At 43.3% G+C, this 19,714-nt stretch overlaps 1 protein-coding gene and 1 long non-coding RNA gene across 6 annotated transcripts in view; one reads left to right on the top strand and one right to left on the bottom strand.

Annotated features, from left to right (window-relative positions):
• The window catches only part of LOC115110786 (potassium voltage-gated channel subfamily H member 6-like), a 30,429-nt gene extending 20,325 nt beyond the window's left edge, over positions 1-10,104 (bottom strand). The window contains exons 1-7 of one of the 4 annotated variants that reach the window (XM_065010321.1): positions 9,462-10,104; positions 6,694-6,924; positions 2,073-2,225; positions 1,799-1,902; positions 1,245-1,584; positions 1,097-1,147; positions 215-414 (exon numbers count right to left, since the gene is read on the bottom strand). In XM_065010321.1, coding sequence (XP_064866393.1) covers positions 215-414; positions 1,097-1,147; positions 1,245-1,584; positions 1,799-1,902; positions 2,073-2,225; positions 6,694-6,924; positions 9,462-9,537 — 1,155 coding nt within the window. In that variant the 5' untranslated portion in view covers positions 9,538-10,104. Of the gene's footprint in view, positions 1-214; positions 415-1,096; positions 1,148-1,244; positions 1,585-1,798; positions 1,903-2,072; positions 2,226-6,693; positions 6,925-7,360; positions 7,491-9,461 lie in introns of those variants that run through there. The other 3 variants (XM_065010318.1, XM_065010320.1, XM_065010319.1) reach the window with 3 other exon arrangements.
• On the top strand, positions 72-6,327 carry LOC115110798 (uncharacterized). 2 transcript variants are annotated; one of them, XR_010461207.1, is made up of 3 exons: positions 72-412; positions 2,193-2,288; positions 6,072-6,327. It is a non-coding gene; the product is annotated as an uncharacterized LOC115110798 (long non-coding RNA). The 2 variants fall into 2 exon arrangements; XR_003860687.2 differs by having other exon boundaries at positions 574-2,288.
• Positions 10,105-19,714: the final 9,610 nt, after the last annotated feature.

Below are 19,714 nucleotides of genomic sequence, written 5' to 3'. Positions count from 1 at the left end.
AACACAGGAAGTCAGACCGAAGAGATGTAATCCACCACTTCTCAATAACCCAACGTTCCTTTTACACAACATCCTGTGTACACAATATCGCACATGCCGTTCTGAAAAAACTCACTTTAAAAATCCCTTAATATTAGCAGAATACAGGTTGAGTCAGGCAATCACATGGTTGTGGTTGTGTGAAATGAGTGCTAGTGAGGACCATGTGTCTCACCTGTGTGACATGTGTGACCTTCTCTGTGACGTCTCGGTGGCGGTCCTTTACTTTGCTGGGAGCGATGATCTCGATCTCAGTGGGCGATGGCGGTCGCAAGAGGTCGGAGGCGAAACTGAGTGTGAGGGGGTTACGAGTGCTGGTCCTGCGTCGCATCAGGTCCGAGTCTGAGGTGGAGCTCAGAGTACCGGCCTTCAGGTCTGCACACAACAACACTCATCTCTCATTACTGTGTCTCTATCTACTTTCAACGACTAGTTTACATATTATATTATCATTCAAATCCTTTATTTAAACTGCAAGTAACACATTCAGAACTAAAAATATAATGTGTTATAATGCAATTTTCATTCCTCTAGGTGAGAAACATCTTGGATTATACTGAGCAAAGCATCTGAGTGAGAAAGACACAGAGAGAGTTTATTATCTGTTGCACTTGTTTTGGCAATGTAAACATATGTTTCTCATGCCAATAAAGCCAATTAAATTGAATTGATAGAGTAATGAAATGACAGGGAGTGTGTTAATGCATTGCGGGGATGCATGTATTCCTCTACATTATTTCCCTGGGGTAGATGGGAAGTCCACAGCCCTACACTCCATAGCCCATAGTATTAGCTGTTTGATGAGTAAAGGATGGCCTCTGAGTGACTGGGACTCCTATAGACCTGGCACACACACACACACACACACACACACACACACACACACACACACACACACACACACACACACACACACACACACACACACACACACACACACACACACACACATACACAGGCTATAGGTTAGAGACATTGATTAGTGACCCTGCTGCAGCACATGCTCAGTGCTTGAGGAATGGGAGTGAGGATTTGCATTTTCTAGAGAACAGAATACCTCCAACAGGCCCAGGTAGCTTTGGCTTGGTTTGTTTTGATTCAGATGGAACTGTAAGAGGAGACAGCCACATTTCTTCCTGTCAGAGGGGGTACAAAAATGGCAACAGACTACACTTATGTCTGGGTACACACACACACAAACTCACTGCTGTTGGAGCGTGGGTCTCCCGGTCGGCCAGACTCGACCCTCATGCTGTCGAGGTCATCCAGGGAGGAAGCTCTGCGGAGGCTGCCGACAGTCTCTCTGGAGCGGCTCCGGGGCAGGACCGTCCTGGGGAAGGCTGCACTGGAGAAGGGGCTGCTGGGGAGGAAGGGCACGCTGGGTTCCAGCCGCTCTGACAATAGGGACAGCAGTTTGGGGGAGTAGTGGCTTGCAGGCTGGGAGGACTCGTGGTCCTGCTCTATCAGCGCCTCTGTCTCAGACTGCATGCAGCTCTCCTTGGACAAGATACGGAACTCTTTCAGAGGGATCTCTTCACTGTTGGGCTGAATTAGGGAAGGAGGAAGAGGACAACCATAGGTTAAATATTGTACTAGATTTCTACTTACTGCTAAATGTATGTGACTGAAGCTATATTCATTACAAAACATAAGAGATACAGGAACTGAGATAATCAAGATATATTATATGTAAGGTCATATTTAGACGAATACTGTGTGTATAAGCCTATGTGTGTATGGGAGTCTCTGGCCACCTTACCTGTGGGTAGTCCACCACCACCCCCCCAAACTGGTCTTTGGCGAGGGAAGACCGACGCATTGCACGTACCAATGGCAGTCTCAACTTCAGCCTGCGACTCTGCCCTGAGAAACCACAGAGTGCTTATACATACACTTTACATAAATACACATACAGTACCAGGATGTAGTCACATTCTGTATGTTATAACACAGCTACATTCAACATGGCATCAACAGGTTGATGCAGACAGACAGACAGACAGACAGTATCACACACACACTTCCACACTGACCTGCCCATATCCAGCCCTGGGCCACCCTCTGTCTCAGACCTGGTTTCTTGAGGGAGGGGTCAATGATTTCCTGGAAGTTGAGGATGAACATGATGACCTGTCCCTCTGCTTTCTTCACAGGAACAACATCAATCAGACAGGGCCTGCAGGTCCCTGCAGGGGGGAGAGACATAACATTATAAAGCTGCTAATGGCCATCCGAACCTGAGCTCAAAGGTAACTAAGTAGACTTCAGGACAGCTCAAGTAACTATAAATATTGTTTAATCTTATCTGACTGTTCTCTCTTTAACACTGAACACATTTAGATTAAGAGTATCAGGTTTCATGGTTGGTGGGCTGTTACTGCCATCTCATTTCAGTTTTATGTAGAGAGGCCTTTCAAAAAGCAGTACAGTCTTGTAGTTTCTTTCCATGACTGGATGTTTTCCCAGGGCATTTATGAGACCTTCCTTTCTGTTCAAGTGAACCCAGGGTGAGGGCTGTCAACATGTCCTAGCATAGGAGAAACAGATAGAGGGGGGATGCAGAAAATGAGATATAGAGGGAGATTGAGAATAAGACCAATCAAAACGTAGACAGACTGTAGGAAGAGGGGAGGGAGAGAGCGGGAGAGAGGGAGAGCTAGAGAAAGAGAGAGAGGAAGAAAGAAAGCAATATAACTACAGAAGAGAGGGGAATAGAGTGGCATATCAATCATAGTACTGAGCGATTAGTGCTTTTGAGGTGCATTCTTCTGTCTCTTCTGTAGTAGGCGTAAATTAAACACAGACAGAACAAGTAGATGTGCAATAGATTATAGTCATTGTAGTTAATTACCATGCTTTATGCTCTAAACTATGTAGAATATTGGCTTGTTCGGAACTACAACCCCCTACTACAAGTTCTTGAAATGTTCCGCATTGACCTCTGCAGCAGAGGTAACTCTAGCTCGTCCTTTCCTGCGGAAGTCCTCACGAGAGCCAGTTTCATCATAGCACTTCATGGTTTTTGCGACTGCACTTGAAGAAACGTTGAAATTTTCCTCATTGACTGACCTTCATGTCTTACAGTAATGATGGACTGTTGTTTCTCTTTGCTTATTTGAGCTGTTCTTTCCATAATATGGACTTGGTCTTTTACCAAATAGGGCTATATTTTGTATACTACCCCTACCTTGTCACAACACAACTGATTGGCTCAAACGCATTAAGAAGTAAAGAAATTCCACAAACTAACTTTTAACAAGGCACACCTGTTAATTGAAAGGCATTCCAGGTGACTACCTCATGAAGCTGGTTGAGAGAATACCAAGTGTGCAAAGTTGTCATCAAGAATCTCAAATATAAAATATATTTTGTTTTGTTGAACACTTTTTTGGTTACTACATGATTCCATATGTGTTATGTCATAGTTTTGACATCTTCACTATTATTCTATAAAGAAAAACCCTTGAATGAGTAGGTGTGTCCAAACCTTTGACTGGTACTGTAAGTAGAAGCTTACGAATAACATTTTGGGTGAGTTTGGACATTTACAAGTGTATGTGAATGAGAGACATTGTGCAAATGAACAAAGTTTGACGCATGCTTGTTTGAAGGACGGACAGTACTGGCTCTGGAGCAGCATGTGTACACGCTGTGTCTGTGTGGAGTCCGGAGTCGCTAGGGCAATGGACCTGCCTGTTCTGCTCTGAGAAAATGGGGGAGGAGACGGGCCGAGAACAGAGAGGAGAAAAAAAGATAGCAGTGGCAGTTGTACAGATAACTCATCCAAAGGGCTTTGACGTCTCAAACTTGGCAGAAAGCTAACACAATATGATGCCCTGTCACCTTATTAATTCAGCGCTTACTTAGATACTGTGCATATGGAAAGTATTCAGACCCCTTCACTTTTTCCACATTTTGTTACGTTACAGCCTTATTTGTCCTCATCAATCTACGCACAATACCCCAGAATGACAGAACAAAAACTTGTAGCAAATGTATTAAAAATAGAAAAACTGAAATATCCCATTTACTGTACATAAGTATTCAGACCCTTTACTCAGTACTTTGTTGAAGCACCTTTGGCATTGTTGACCTTCAATATAAAACACAAACCCGTCAATACACAGATGGACTCACCTGTTCCTGCTTACTCCCATTGTGCTATAACACGAACAAACATGTGACTGGCTCAACTGTTCTGGGGAACTACGGTAAGTCTCATAATGTAAAATAATGTGACAGGTGAAAAGAAGAACACAATCTGCTTTATCTCCTAATGCTCTCCTAACATATTGCACAAGAATTAGTTTCAAAGGTATTGACGGTATTGAAAAACCATCCTGTGGCTATTTCCAAATACCCTGGTATACGGGGTCCACTGCCCAAGCCTAATTGATTCCCATTCAAAATCCTATTTTCCCTAACCCCTAAACCTAACCCTTAACCAATCCCTAACCCTAACCCTAACTCCAACTCTTAGCCCCTAATCCTAATTGTAACCCTAACCCCTAAACCTAACCCCTAAGCCTAAAACAGCCATTTTCATTTTGGGGACCGGCAAATTGTTCCAGGAGTAATGTTCCCAGGAAATGTCCTTGTTTTACACTCACATACACACATTAACAAACAAACACATGCATTCAGTGACTGATCAATTAAGATCAATCAAGTACAACAATATAATGCATTTTTATTGTGTATGATGAATTGTACCCATTTACAATTAATTTGTGCTTGTGTGGGCACCTGCGTTCATGACTGTATGCATTACTGGGATACAAAATAAATAGATGTTCAGTGGATTTGAGCTGGCACACTGACAATATTTCCATGACAACAAGCTCTCCGACACGGCACTTCTCATGCCCAAATGACTAACGTAACGGCATTGTGTCTACAGCCTCACTAGCCAGGTCTGTTTGCTTATCCCTCTGTCCTTTGCAGTGGTCGCAAAACAAACTGGAAAATAATGACATTTTTAAGGAACAGAATCAGAACCAGACCAGGGAACGAAAGTGATCTATATTGTTCTGGAACATAACCATTTTTTAAATAAAAAAATGCAACAAAGCGCCTATGCAAAGCTCTCCCTCTGTCAATCATGAACTTCTTCCAAAGTCTGCCAGGTGAAAATCTTTGCCAGAGTGTGTGTGTGTAGTCTATCTGCCCCTCAGAAGTATAGCTGTAGCCTGCGGACATTACAAACATAATCCACAAGATAGGGAGAGAGATTTTTTATCACAGCAGGATGGATGAACTTTTTCAACGCTAGTTAGGGATCCTATAGTTCACATTGGATTTATTAACTATAAAAAGGTAAGATGAGTTTTTAATTCAGGTGCCGCTGTGCACACAAAAGCTTGTTAGCTAGCCAGCTACTCTGCTCCAACGTTAAGCCAACTCTGAAGTTCAAAGACATTCAAAATTCTACCCTAGAAGCCGCTCCTCCGTAGGTATAAATCTGTGGGCCTCCTCCTCCACCCTCTCTCGCTGTCTCCCCACTCGCAAAATTTCAGTTGCATCTCACGCCCTACACTTGTCTTTCCATAACGCATGTGAACAACTCACTGAGCTATAGCGTGCCAGCTCTATAGCAAGCTTGTAAGGGGTGCGTAACCGGTGGCAGGGAAGTCAGACGCAGGAGAGCAGAACTTGGTAATAGCAGGAGCAGTTTAATCGCAAAACCAACGGCATAAAAAATAGCAAGATATTGGGTACAAAAACCCGTCGTGCACCAATCAACACATGCACAAGCACTGGGCCTTTACTTGTCCTGTATTAGCGGACCTATATAGGCTTCCGTAGAGCGTGCAAAAAATAAATAATCTGCACCCCCCATATCCTCCTGCAGCACCCCCACCCCCAAACTACTTAGTGCAGCTATGCACAGAATGGGAATGGGGAGTGGGGATGTCACGCCCTGATCTGTTTCACCAGTCTTTGTGATTGTCTCCACCCACCTCCAGGTGTCACCCGTCTTCCCAATTATTCCCATGGTATTTATTCCTGTGTTCTCTGTTTGTCTGTGCCAGTTTGTCTTGTCAAGTCAACGAGCGTGTTTTTCTGTGCTCCTGCTTTTTCTTGTCTCTGTTTTTCTAGTCCTCCTGGTTTTGACCTTTTGCCTGCCCTGACACTGAGCCCGCCTGCCTGACCATTCAGCCTGCCCTGACCTTGAGCCTGCCTGACTCCCTGTACCGTTTGGAACTCTGATCTGGTTCTGAACTTTTACCTATCCTCGACCTGCCTCTTGCCTGCCCTTTGTTGTTTAATAAATATCAGAGACTCGAACCATCTGCCTCCTGTGTCTGCATCTGGGTCTTGCCCTGTGTTGTTATAGAGGATGAATAAACATGTTGCAGGTGAGGTAAGCAGGCCAAGACAGCTCCACCATGTCCACTCCCCAGACAGATAAATTAGTAGAAGAGAGTTCACTGAGTCTGCAGCAGCTGGCTCCACATACTGTAACACTGCATCAAACAGTAGCATTATATAAAAGTGAGAGGGAGACAGACATGACACTTGGAGGGACCAAAATATTCTGTATGTGACTTTTACAGCACTCCCCACTATAAAGAAGGGGAGTAATGTTGTCACTTTGACTCTCTTGCTCTTTCCATCTCTTTCTCTCAGTCTAACCCTCCACCTTCTCCTTACCTTCTTTGTTGTAGTAGAGGATCTCCACCTTGCGCTCCTCTGACCCTAGCAGGGCCTGTGCCAGCTGTGTCAAGGCAGTCTTCATGGTGCCAGGCCCCACCAAGAACTGGCAGGTGCAGGACTGCTGCATGATCTCTGCCCGCGTGAAGCCAAACATCTGGCAGAAGCCCTCGTTACAGTAGATAATGCCACAGTTCTTCATCTGTGCGTTGGCTATCAGGAACTTACGATCTGGGAGGAAACCAAGGGGAGAGTCAGAGCAGATATGAAAATGTACGATTATGGTGGGAATGTGGTTACAGTACAATTATAATTGAAGGCTTATTACATCAAATGCAATATGCAAAATCGGACAATCAAAGTTTATCCAATTTCAGAAACATTCAGTTATCATAATCAGGTGATGATCATTTCAAGGAGAAGTCTCTCAATCAGATCCAATTCAAGTCTGGACTGTGTTCATTTCAGTATCGCATTCAACTAATCACAATCACCTCAACATCAAGTTGAAATTGGAGTAATCAAGTCTGTCCCTCTGCGGCAAAAATCATATCAGTGCAATGATTCAAGATGGCCCCAGAGGGACTAATACGGAGCAGCTGGACTCAGCAATGACAGTCCGCAATCAAGATTATAATATACTGCAATAGGTTTCAGCCGTCCTTACCTAGGTTCATGAGTGTGGCTATTGTCTCCAGCGCTAATGACAATTGCCTTCGAAGTCACATCAGCTACACTGATATTGTCGTACAGCGTGATATTCAATCAGTACAGTTTAGGTTGTAAAGCTGCTCAAACATCTGTGCCTCTGACTCTGTCTCTACTCCTCTTTTTATCCCCTCATGAAACTGAGTTACACAACTCTCATTCTTCCCCATTTAAACAAATATGAGGAGAGCGATTTGGAGCTTCACCCAGAAAACGCAGAACCCCTTCCCCCTCCTTGCTCCTCTGTGTAGAGTAAATAGGTGAGGCCGTTTGGTGGAAAGTACACCCTATCCTAAGTCATTATCAATGCCTCAGAACACAGACACCCAGACTCAGATTGTTGCTAAGCAGCAGTGGTTTGGTACACGCATCACCCGGCAGGGTGCTTACGCACACAGAGATAAGGAAGACATCAGTTTGATGGGACTTATCGGTCTGTCTCTGAGGACCCCTCTGCAGAGAGCTTTGAAAATCCCAGAGTAACACAATTCATTCCAAAATGTCACCTGCCAGCACAGCAAATTAAACAAGCTGAAATCCTTTTACATGAAATTGAGGTGAAAAGTGGAACATTGCATCTTCTCTCTTTAATGTGGAGAGGGTTATTTTGAGCCGTACCCCTGTGGTCAACAGACTGCCTTCACACTGTGACTGAAGAACACTGACAGTTACATGCACAGTAGTCACAGTCAGACTTACAGTAGCATAGAGATAGGCCACTACTGAGCTAGGTTATAGGCCACTACTGAGTTAGGTTATAGGCCACTACTGAGCTAGGTTATAGGCACTACTGAGCTAGGTTATAGGCCACTACTGAGCTAAGTTATAGGCCACTACTGAGCTAGGTTATAGGCCCACTACTGAGCTAAGTTATAGGCCACTACTGAGCTAGGTTATAGGCCACTACTGAGCTAGGTTATAGGCCACTACTAAGCTAGGTTATAGGCACTACTGAGATAGGTTATAGGCCACTACTGAGCTAGGTTATAGGCCACTACTGAGCTAGGTTATAGGCCACTACTGAGCTAGGTTATAGGCCACTACTGAGCTAGGTTATAGGCACTACTGAGCTAGATTATAGGGCTCTACTGTAATTGAAGTTCAGTGCTAATCAGAGCCATTCCTCTTTTTTAAACAACTGGATTTCTTCCTTGCTGAATGGATCAATAATGTTTTGTTTGAGTGGGTTGCAAAGAAATTCTGAGGCAGTTTCTACGATACCATTTAATTCAAGACAAAAGCACGAAAACGAAAAGGCACTGTGGGTGTAAAGCATGCTGTGATGAGCTGCATAAGGTCCTGTTCAAGAAGGATATCACTCAGTTATATGCACTAACAGAGTGTGTAGTAGTGGTTAGTGGTCACATGCAAACTCTGTAAAGCAAAGACATTATGTACAGTTTCTATCAGGATCCAGTGGTCTGACCAGTTTAAGAACGGAGAACATGTTAACTCATGCAATATAATCTAGTGCAGCATGTGAATTCATGCAACATGTGGAAAACACAGGCAGGTGCAAAGACATACTAAACACACAAACCTATAGTATTAACATGACCATTTGGCATATTCAGCACATACATACGGACATAACCTAAGTTTGAACTGTAAATCAAATGTTGAGATAGGAGGAGTATCGCCAGAGGCAGGCAGGCAGACAGGCAGGCAGGCAGGCAGGCAGGCAGACAGGCAGGCAGGCAGGCAGAGGCAGAGGCAGGCAGGCAGGCAGGCAGGCAGACAGACAGACAGACAGACAGACAGACAGACAGACAGACTTAAACTGAAGCATCTGCTTGATTACAGAAACAGCCTTGTAGCACTCATATTAGGATCAATAGAAACTGTGTAGGGGGGGTGGCACAAGGGACCACTAGACAAATGCATTTGTCTTTACATTTTATTACACTTTGCATGGTTGAAAGGTTACATGGAAAAGGCATTCACTTTCATTTCTAACCAGTCTAATTGTTTGTTGTTGGGATTATACAGTTATAACAGCTTGCTCATGGTCACATTATGTTCTTACTTTTTCAGTCATAATGTAAAGTGGATCCACTTACTTTGTCCATCGAATTTCCGGATAATGGTGTCCAGATAAGTGTTCTGGAGGGCTACATGACCGCGTCTCACAGGCATTTTGACGCAGAAAGATGAGACTTCTCAGACGCATGAACCTCCAGAGTTTTAAATAAATCAAATTAAAGACGAAGTAGGGAAATACCCTATGCAAAAATGGCCCCGCATACAGGCGGGTGCAAAAAGTCGAATTCAATATGCGATGGCTGGTGAGCAAAGCGACAAGGAAATGTCACAAGGCAGCAGCGGCGAGGACCAGTTGCTAGGGCGATTAAAAAAAAGGCGCTCGCTCCACAGGAGAGAGAACTGGAAGCCGGTTTTTGCGTGCGGTACACAGGAAAGTGTAAAAACGGTATTTCATAGTCATAAAAGTCATAAAACGTTTCACTTTGACTACAAAATAATAAACAAGCTCTAGAATTAGTCTATCCTTGACAGTCGTTATCATCTAATGAAGAGGAGAAAAACCCACACCGCCCTCCCCGTCAACAAGATCAAAGAGAAGTGTAAAGGGTAAATCGAAGTCCTAACCGCTACGTTCCAGTAGAAGAAGCTACTATTTGGCGAATCTCGGATGCCCTCCCCATTTGACAGGGTTGACCAAACACTGCGCGGGGCAGGGGGAGTCATCATCCCACCAGACGCGCCTGCCATTTTTTGACAGTGAGCAGAGACACCCTCATCAACTGCTTCGCTGCACATCACAAGTCTCTACGCTCAAAATAGTCCCCCACTCTCTCTCTCTCTTTGGCCTCTCAATAATTGACAGGGTGAAGGGTATCAGTCCAGTGTGTTTGTGTATGATCCATACATGTTTCATTTGGGGAATTCATACTATAAGTGTCCACACAGTTAATGGTCCAATGCAGCCGTTTTTATCACAATATCAAATCATTTCTGGGTAACAATTAAGTACCTTACTGTGATTGTTTTAAATGAAAATGATCAAAAATAAACAAAAGTAGATTCTTAGCAAAGAGCAATTTCTCAAGACAGAATTTGCAATGACTGTCTTTTCAAACATCTCTTTCACTAAAAGGGCATTGTCATCATTTTCACAATTTCACAGTTTTATTCCAACGTCACAGGGTGGAAATATATATAAAACACAGAGAAATCACGTTTTTGACTACACTGGGCCTTTAATAATAAAAAAAGACAAACAAGATCACAATTCTGGGAATCAGCATCCCCTCCCCATCAACAGCCACTGAACCAACTTGGTGAATAACAGCCCATTGATATGTCATGTGACAAGAGGCAGATAAGAAAAGATACTGATAAAGGTGAGAAAACTTAACATGGGCTGGACGGTGTCATCAACACATCAAGTAGAATGCCTCATGCATGCCTCAACTCATCCTGTCAAACCATTGGTACAAATTATCCAGTCTCATGTCTCAAAGCTCCGTCAACCTTCTACTCCTTGAGCCAGTCACTGATAACACTGGCGACGGCTGAGAAGATTGGAGAAGATTCACAGAAAATGATGTGAAACGGCGAGAGCACCTCGACTTAACAAGAGACACAGTCTGGGTATGTTTTGATGACAGTATATAGCAGGGCCCCAACCTAAGCATTATATTACATGCTAATTACCAATATGGCAAGGGCCTGGACCTGTGGAGGATGGAGGGAGGAGTTATAGGAGGACAGGCTCATTGTAATGTCTGGAATGGATTGAATGGAGCGTTATCAAAGACATCAAACATATGGAAACCAGGTTTGACTCCATTTATTCCATTCCAGACATTACAATGAACTTGTCCCCCTATAGCTACTCCCACCAGCCTCCTCTGGCCTGAACATACACTTGCACACACCCACACAGACACCCACACATGCACACACCCACACAGAAACTAGTTTTGTTTTATGATGACAGTGTGGCAGCAGGTGCGGGTGTAGATTATTGAGGGGACACAGGAGAGGGCTCAAGTGCCCACATGGGATCTGTGCCAGAGAAGAGACAGGCACTGATGACCAACTGTGGTGTGTGTTCCCAAACAACACTTGTCTCAGTTTCTAAGAAGAATAGATGCTTTTCCATATATGTACAGTTGAAGTCGGAAGTTTACATACACCTTAGCCAAATACATTTAAACTCAGTTTTTCACATTTAATCCTAGTAAAAAATACCCTGTCTTAGGTCAGTTAGGATCACCACTTTATTTTAAGAATGTGAAATATCAGAACAATAGTAGAGAGAATGATTTATTTTAGCTTTTATTTATTTCATCACATTCCCAGTGGGTCAGAAGTTTACATACACTCAATTCGTTTTTGGTAGCATTGCCTTTAAATTGTTTAACATGGGTAAAACATTTTGGGTAGCCTTCCCAAGCTTCACACAATAAGTTGGGTGAATTTTGGCCCATTCCTCTGACAGAGCTGGTGTAACTGAGTCAGATTTGTAGGCCTCCTTGCTCGCAACACGCTTTTTCAGTTCTGCCCACAAATGTTCTATATGATTGAGGTCAGGGCTTTGTGATGTCCACTCCAATACCTTGACTTTGTTGTCCTTAAGCCATTTTCCCACAACTTTGGAAGTATGCTTGGGGTCATTGTCCATTTGGAAGACCCATTTGTGACCAAGCTTTAACTTTCTGACTGATGTCTTGAGATGTTGCTTCAATATATCCACATCATTTTCCTACCTCATGATGCCATCTATTTTGTGAATTGCACCAGTCACTCCTGCACAAAAGCGCCCCCACAACATGATGCTGCCACCCCCGTGCTTCACGGTTGGGATGGTGTTCTTCGGCTTGCAAGCCTTCCCCTTTTCCCTCCAGACATAAGCATGGTCATTATGGCCAAACAGTTCTATTTTTGTTTCATCAGACCAGAGGACATTTCTCCCAAAAAGTACAATCTTTGTCCACATGTGCAGTTGCAAACCGTTGTCTGGCTTTGTTATGGCGGATTTGGAGCACTGGCTTCTTCCTTGCTGAGGGGCCTTTCAGGTTATGCCAACATAGGACTCATTTTACCGTGTATATAGATACTTTTGTACCTGTTTCCTCCAGCATCTACACAAGGTCCCTTGCTGTTGTTCTGGAATTGATTTGCACTTTTCTCACCAAAGTACCAAAATACGTTAATCTCTATGAGACAGAAAACATCTCCTTCCTGAGCGGTATGACTGCTGCGTGGTCCCATGGTGTTTATACTTGCCTACTATTGTTTGTACAGATGAACGTGGTACCTTCAGACGTTTGTAAGTTGCTCCCAAGGATGAACCAGACTTGTGGAGGTTTTGGCTGATTTCTTTTGATTTTCCCATGATGTCAAGCAAAGAGGCACTGAGTTTGAAGGTATGCCTTGAAATACATCCACAGATACACCTGCTAACCCTAACCCTATGTCAAATAGCCTAACAGAAGCTTCTAAAGCCATGACATAATTTTCTGGAATATTCCAAGCTGTTTAAAGGCACAGTCAACTTAGTGCATGTAAACTTCTGACCCACTGGAATTGTGATACAGTGAATTATAAATTAATCTGTCTGTATAACAATTTGGAAAAATTACTTGTGTTATGCACAAAGTAGATGTCCTAAACGACTTGCCTAAACTATAGTTTGTTAATAAGAAATTTGGGGAGTGGTTGAAAAACAAGTTTTAATGACTCCAACCTAAGTGTATGTTAACTTCTGTCTTCAACTGTATGTACCTGTACACCGGTCTATATATCCCTTTTTCTTATGAATACAGTTTTTTAGAATCACTTTGACACTCATTTCAGGGGCGGCAGGTAACCTGGTGGTTAGATCTAGGTTGCTAGATCAAATCCCTGAGCTGACAAGAAAAAAATCTGTTGTTCTGCCCCACTGTTCATAAACTGTCATTGTAATTAAGAATTTGTTCTTAACTGACTTGCCTAGTTAAATAAAATAGCAATTTCATGTCATGACTTCCGCCGGAGTCGGTCTCGCTCCTTGTTCGAGAGGACGTCACCGGCCTTCTAGCCATTTGTTTTGTCTTTGTTTTCTACACACCTGGTTTCAATTCCCCCATTACATGTTCATTATTTAACCCTCTGGTTTCCCCCATGTTGGTGTGCGTGTTTGTTTTATTGTTAAGGCTGTTACTGACGGCTGGTATTTTGTTGCCGGGTTTTGTTATTACGCTCGTTTATGTCGTGGTTCCGGTATTTTTCCCGCACCATAGTATTGTGTTTACACTGGTGTTCTTTTATTAAATACCTTGTCCACGCATCTCAGCTCTCCTGCGCCTGACTCCTTTCACCAGTTACCCACAGCCTTGACATTTCAGAAACTTGCAGTCATTTTTCACAACTCTAGACACAAAACTCAAAACAGTCATCACTTGTAACACAGGCTGTCCAATGTTCAAAACATTGCATTGTGGATTCACATCTTTAAAGAAACCGTGCAATAGCAGAATCATTGGTTCAAATAAAATACCATAGGAACATTAATTTAGATCACCCACACACAAGATACCGATAGTTTCACTGTGTCGTTCTTTGTACAATCATTAAATATTGTAGTACAAAATATGTGATACATGTTTCATTATGGTACTACACGTGAATACATCACTGTAAAAGGACTAGTAGAGAGAATACTACAGACACAGTGGAATCGTTGAACAAAACTTGACATTTAATGATGAAATACAATAAAATCACAACATAGGTTTCTTTGAATCAAAGAAAAAATAATTAGCTAGAATTTTTATTTAAAAATACAGTAAAACATCAACTGCAGTGTTCCTTAGCTGGCTTACTGTAAAAAGCAAAACAAAGGATTAATTACTGTACTTCTATATTTCCATCAACCCTGTCTTGTGGATTTGGCCGCAGGTTCTCATCCACATCACAATGGATGTTTTCATTAGCCAAACATCTTGGGAAGAATCTTCGGGCATGGTGAATCCGGGCCTGACACTGGTCTGCCGTGATGTCATTGCATGCGTCATCCATGGCCTGGAGAAGGGTGGCTTGTTCGTGAGGGAGCCTATCATATACCTTCCACCCCCATGTGGAGAAAGATTCCTCAATCAGGTTAAGGAAAGGAGAGTAAGGGGTCAGTACAGGGTGGTAAAGCATGGATGGGCCTGAAACCATGCTTGCACCATTTGAGCCTGGTATAGGCATAGGTCACGCAATCAGCTCTACAGACCTGATTTAGCTCATCAATGAAGGTTACAAGGAGAGCTGCATTATATGATCCAATACAAGGTCTGCGTCCCACCACACCATCTTCCAATATAGCCGCACACATGGCGATGTTGGCCTCACGTTGTCCAGGTACTTGGTTGGTTGCCCGCTGGCCAACAAAATTATGACCTTTCCTCCTTGTCTTGGCCAGGTTGAAGCCTGCCTCATTTAAAAATAGGAATTTGTGATGGTTTTCGTCAGCATCCAGCGCCATCACCCTCTAAAAATACCTTTTGGAAAGAGAATTGTTGATTACAATGATGTGGCATTTTTGGGGAATTTTTCACAACAGGCATCTTGAAACTGAACACGCCTGAACATACTCAGTCCTCAGTTGCTTCACTCTGTCTGCATTTCTTTCAAAAGGCACACAGTATAGCTGTTTTAGAGACACCTGGTGCCTTTCAGCATGCAGGCAATAGTCAGCAAACTTATGGCTTCCACATTGTTGAACATGTCGTCATTGTCCAATTTCTGTAAGGCGAATATAATTTCTGTCCCGAACCAAATTGACCACAGCCCGTTCTTGTTGGTCAGTCAGAATTTTACCTCTGCCTCCCCTAATTGGCCTAGTCTCTATTCTGCAGGGAAAATGACAGTGAGAACACATTTAGTCACATCACCTACTCTGTGGTACACATTGGCATGCAGTATACAGTCATTTGACAATTGAGAGTAGCCTAATGTTTAGCGCATACTGAAGACTTACCAGTTCTCATTGCGGAAAGTTCTGATGATTGAGGCCACGGTTGATCTTCTGAGATTTGGTTGAATCATTGTAGCTGCCTCAGTCATTGTCATGCCTTGATTTACGACCTGGTCTACAACTATTGCTCAGATTTCATTGGACACTCTCTGCTGTTGCTGCCACTGTCTTGTTCCTTGGCCTTGTCCTCCACCACGTTCCCCCACACCTCTCAAACGAGGCCCACAACCACCTCTCAGAAGGGGTGCTTGTCCCCTGCCATTCCTTTGACCACCACATCTTCCTCGTCTTCCTCCTCCCACTGCTTGACCTCTATTGTGACCTGGATCACCTGCCGGCTCCAATGTTATCGCTGTGTTGTTGTCGGTGGATACCACTCATTTCACTATATACTCGTACCACAATGTGAAATCAATCATCAGTAACGAGTTGGCAGTATAGGAAAATGACAAGGGCCTGCATACTTTATTAGCTACACCTGCATGTTAACACAAATAGCTCCTTCGAACAGCGTATCATGTGGCTGCCTGCAACTCAGTATATAGAGTATAGAGAGCTTTAGTTGTTGTTCGACCAAACATTAGAACGGGCAAGGTGCCACACATGGTGGTTCCAGCATCTCAGAAACAGCTGCCCTCCTGGGATTTTTACGCACTACAGTCTCTAGAGTTGACAGAGAATGGTGCGATAAACAAAACACATTCAGTGAGCGGCAGTTCTGTGGGAAAAAACACCTTGTTAATGAGAGAGGTCATAGGAGAATGTCCAGACTCATTCAAGCTAACAGAAAGGCCACAAATACTCAAATAACAGCCGTTTAAAACAGTGGTGTGCAGAAGGGCATCTCTTAACGTACAACACCGTGAATAATTCAGGCTGTTGTGGAGCCAGGGGGGTCCTACCCAGTACTAGATAGGTGTACCTAATAAAGAGAGTGTTACAGTGATGTCAAATCTGAAAACATGGTCTGGAAAAGTGGTACATGGGACCATACAAAACAGTGTCTGATAAAGAATGGTGATGAAATATTACATTCATAGATTATGTAGTCCAATTGGTTCATTTTCGACAGTAATTGGTGTCAATGGATCTCGTTACCCTGAAACTTTCATGATCTAAACATGGAGTATTGTTTGTCAGTTGTAATGTAATGTGTGAATTGCATTTTGAAATGGTAATACTTTGATGTTAACTTGTGTCATTTTGAACAGGTGATTTTAGTTCAATGAACAAATTATCTTAGCTGTATGTGTATTGTATCCAAGCAATTGGAAAAAGTGTTAGAGTTTTGAAAAATGTTCATTTTGATCATCAGTTGTGAGTTTTGTGTCTAAAGTTTTAAAAAATGACATCAAGGTTCTGAAATTAGTACCAAGGTGATTGTAAAAAACTGTAATATGAACCATCCCAACATTGATTGACCTAAAGTTCCTTATTGTATTACCTCTTGATTACGTCCTCTTGATAACGATCGGTCGAGTTGTCAATAACCATCAACAAAGATATACTTAGTGTTTGATTGGTTGATTCCACATATTTTGCATATTTTATCGCAGGTGCAGTGAAATGCTTATGTATCTAGCTTAAACAGTGCAGTAATACCTAAACATACAAAAAAATACACACAAATCCCCCAAATAAAATCAAATAAATTAAGAAATATCAGAATGAGCAATGTCAGAGTCCATTATGGATATAATGGTGTGTTTATAGACAGTATGGACAGTGTATGAATAGAAAAGGTGTGTACAGAAGTAGTTATATAGGATAAGCCTTTACTAGAATACAGTATATACATATGAAATGGGTTCAGTGACAATGTACATAGAGCAGCAGTCTCAAGTCTCAGCAGTCTCAAAGGTGTAGTGAGAAGGTCTGATGTGATTGGTCAAAATAGCAATATGTGGAAAAAAATATCAGAATTGGGCAGGCTGTGTAAATGTAGCCTTAGTGTGTCAAAAGTCACTGCAGTTGTTTATGGAGTCTGCTAGAGAATCAAAGAGACAGAGAGAGTTGCTATAGGGTGGTGGTGTTTGGTGGAGGGGTTGACGTGCTTGTTCTGTGTTTTGTCTCAATGGGCTTGATGAAATGAGGGCTAAAATTAACCAACAAGCACACATGCCTTCCCATGACCCTTTGGTGACAGGGCCGAGTAGTGCAGGAATGTGTAGTGAAGAGGGGAGAGGACAAGGGGGCTGAGAGGAGAAGGGTGCTGGCTGCAACACAGAGATAGGGCATGTGTATGATGCTCACACATCTAGCATCTCATTACCAGCATTAGTTCTCTGTGTACCTTTACATAATAAGAGCTGAGTACTGGAGTAGTGATTGATGAGAAAGAGTGCTTGATGTTCTGCGCTGATACAAACAAATGCATTAGGGAGCTCATTATGGATTCTGTTCGCGTAGAGAGCTAACAAACACACACTAGTGTCAGGGAAAGAAGACAGCAGCATACTCATTTGAATACAAACAATGGGTAATTTTAGACATCCTCTCTCATGGAGTGAAGAGGTCTGTATTGCCAGGAGCCCTGTGAGTGCATAAGCCGTGGTTGGATTGTATTTATTCCATTATTTTACAAGGTAAGTTGACTGAGAACACATTCTCATTACAGCAAGAACCTGGGAAATAGTTACAGGGGAGACAGATGAATGAGCCAACTGTAAACTGGTGATTATTAGGTGACCGTGAATGGTTTGAGGGCCAGATTGGGAATTTAGCAAGGACACCAGGGTTAACACCCCTACTCTTACAATAAATGCCATGGGATCTTTAATGACCTTAGAGAGTCAGGACACCCATTTAACATCCCATCTGAAAAACAGCACCCTACACAGAGCAGTGTCCCCAATCTCTTCCCTGGGTTGGGATATTTTTTTAGACCAGAGGAAAGAGTGCCTCCTACTGGCCCTCCAACACCACTTCCAGCAGCATCTGGTCTCCCATCCAGGGACTGACCAGAACCAAACCTGCTTAGCTTCAGAAGCAAGCCAGCAGTGGTATGCAGGGTGGTATGCTGCTGGCTTTATACAGGGTTGTGTAATGTTTGGGGTCAACAAGCCATGGGTGGGGTGTACAGGGTTGAGTGATGTTTGGGGTCAACAAGCCATGGGTGGGGTGTACAGGGTTGAGTGATGTTTGGGGTCAACAAGCCATGGGTGGGGTGTACAGGGTTGAGAGATGTTTGGGGTCAACAAGCCATGGGTGGGGTGTACAGGGTTGAGTGATGTTTGGGGTCAACAAGCCATGGGTGGGGTGTACAGGGTTGAGTGATGTTTGGGGTCAACAAGCCATGGGTGGGGTGTACAGGGTTGAGTGATGTTTGGGGTCAACAAGCCATGGGTGGGGTGTACAGGGTTGAGTGATGTTTTGGGTCAACAAGGGAGAGGATGTAGTGTGGAGGATTTTGAGAAGCACACTCTTTAGAACTTCATTGTCACCCCTTTCTCTTCGTAGTTCTACAGTAAGTATAGCTGCTGAGGAGAAAAAGCTCTTCAATAGTAACCCGTCCTTACCCCCACCTCTGAAAGATTGTCTGGAAAAGTTTCAGTGGGCCAGGCGTCAGGGCCCACACCCTGGTGGAGTGAGTGTTTTATCTAGCCAGAATTCCTTCAGCTCGAGGCCACCTCCATCCCAGACCTGAGACACGCCAGTCCACTGACAAGAGCCAGGCTAAATAGACACATCAAATCAAATGTTTATTTTATTTGTCACATGCGCCAAATACAACAGGTGTAGACCTTACAGTGAAATGCTTACTTACAAGCCCTTAACCAACAATGCAGTTTTAAGAAAAGAGTTAAGTAAAAAATAGATAAATAAATAAAATAAAAGTAACAAATAATTAAAGAGCAGCAGCAAAATAACAATAGCGAGGCTATATACAGGGGGTACTGGTACAGAGTCAATGTGGAGGCTATATACAGGGGGTAATGGTACAGAGTCAATGTGGAGGCTATATACAGGGGGTACTGGTACAGAGTCAATGTGGAGGATATATACAGGGGGTACTGGTACAGAGTCAATGTGGAGGCTATATACAGGGGGTAATGGTACAGAGTCAATGTGGAGGCTATATACAGGGGGTACTGGTACAGAGTCAATGTGGAGGATATATATAGGGGGTAATGGTACAGAGTCAATGTGGAGGCTATATACAGGGGGTACTGGTACAGAGTCAATGTGGAGGCTATATACAGGGGGTACCGGTACAGAGTCAATGTGGAGGCTATATACAGGGGGTACTGGTACAGAGTCAATGTGGAGGCTATATACAGGGGGTACCGGTACAGAGTCAATGTGGAGGCTATATACAGGGGGGTGCCGGTACAGAGTCAATGT

The sequence above is a fragment of the Oncorhynchus nerka genome, linkage group LG26, assembly GCF_034236695.1.
Source record: "Oncorhynchus nerka isolate Pitt River linkage group LG26, Oner_Uvic_2.0, whole genome shotgun sequence".
Lineage (NCBI taxonomy): Eukaryota > Metazoa > Chordata > Actinopteri > Salmoniformes > Salmonidae > Oncorhynchus > Oncorhynchus nerka.
This window is presented reverse-complemented; position numbering and strand designations above follow the sequence as displayed.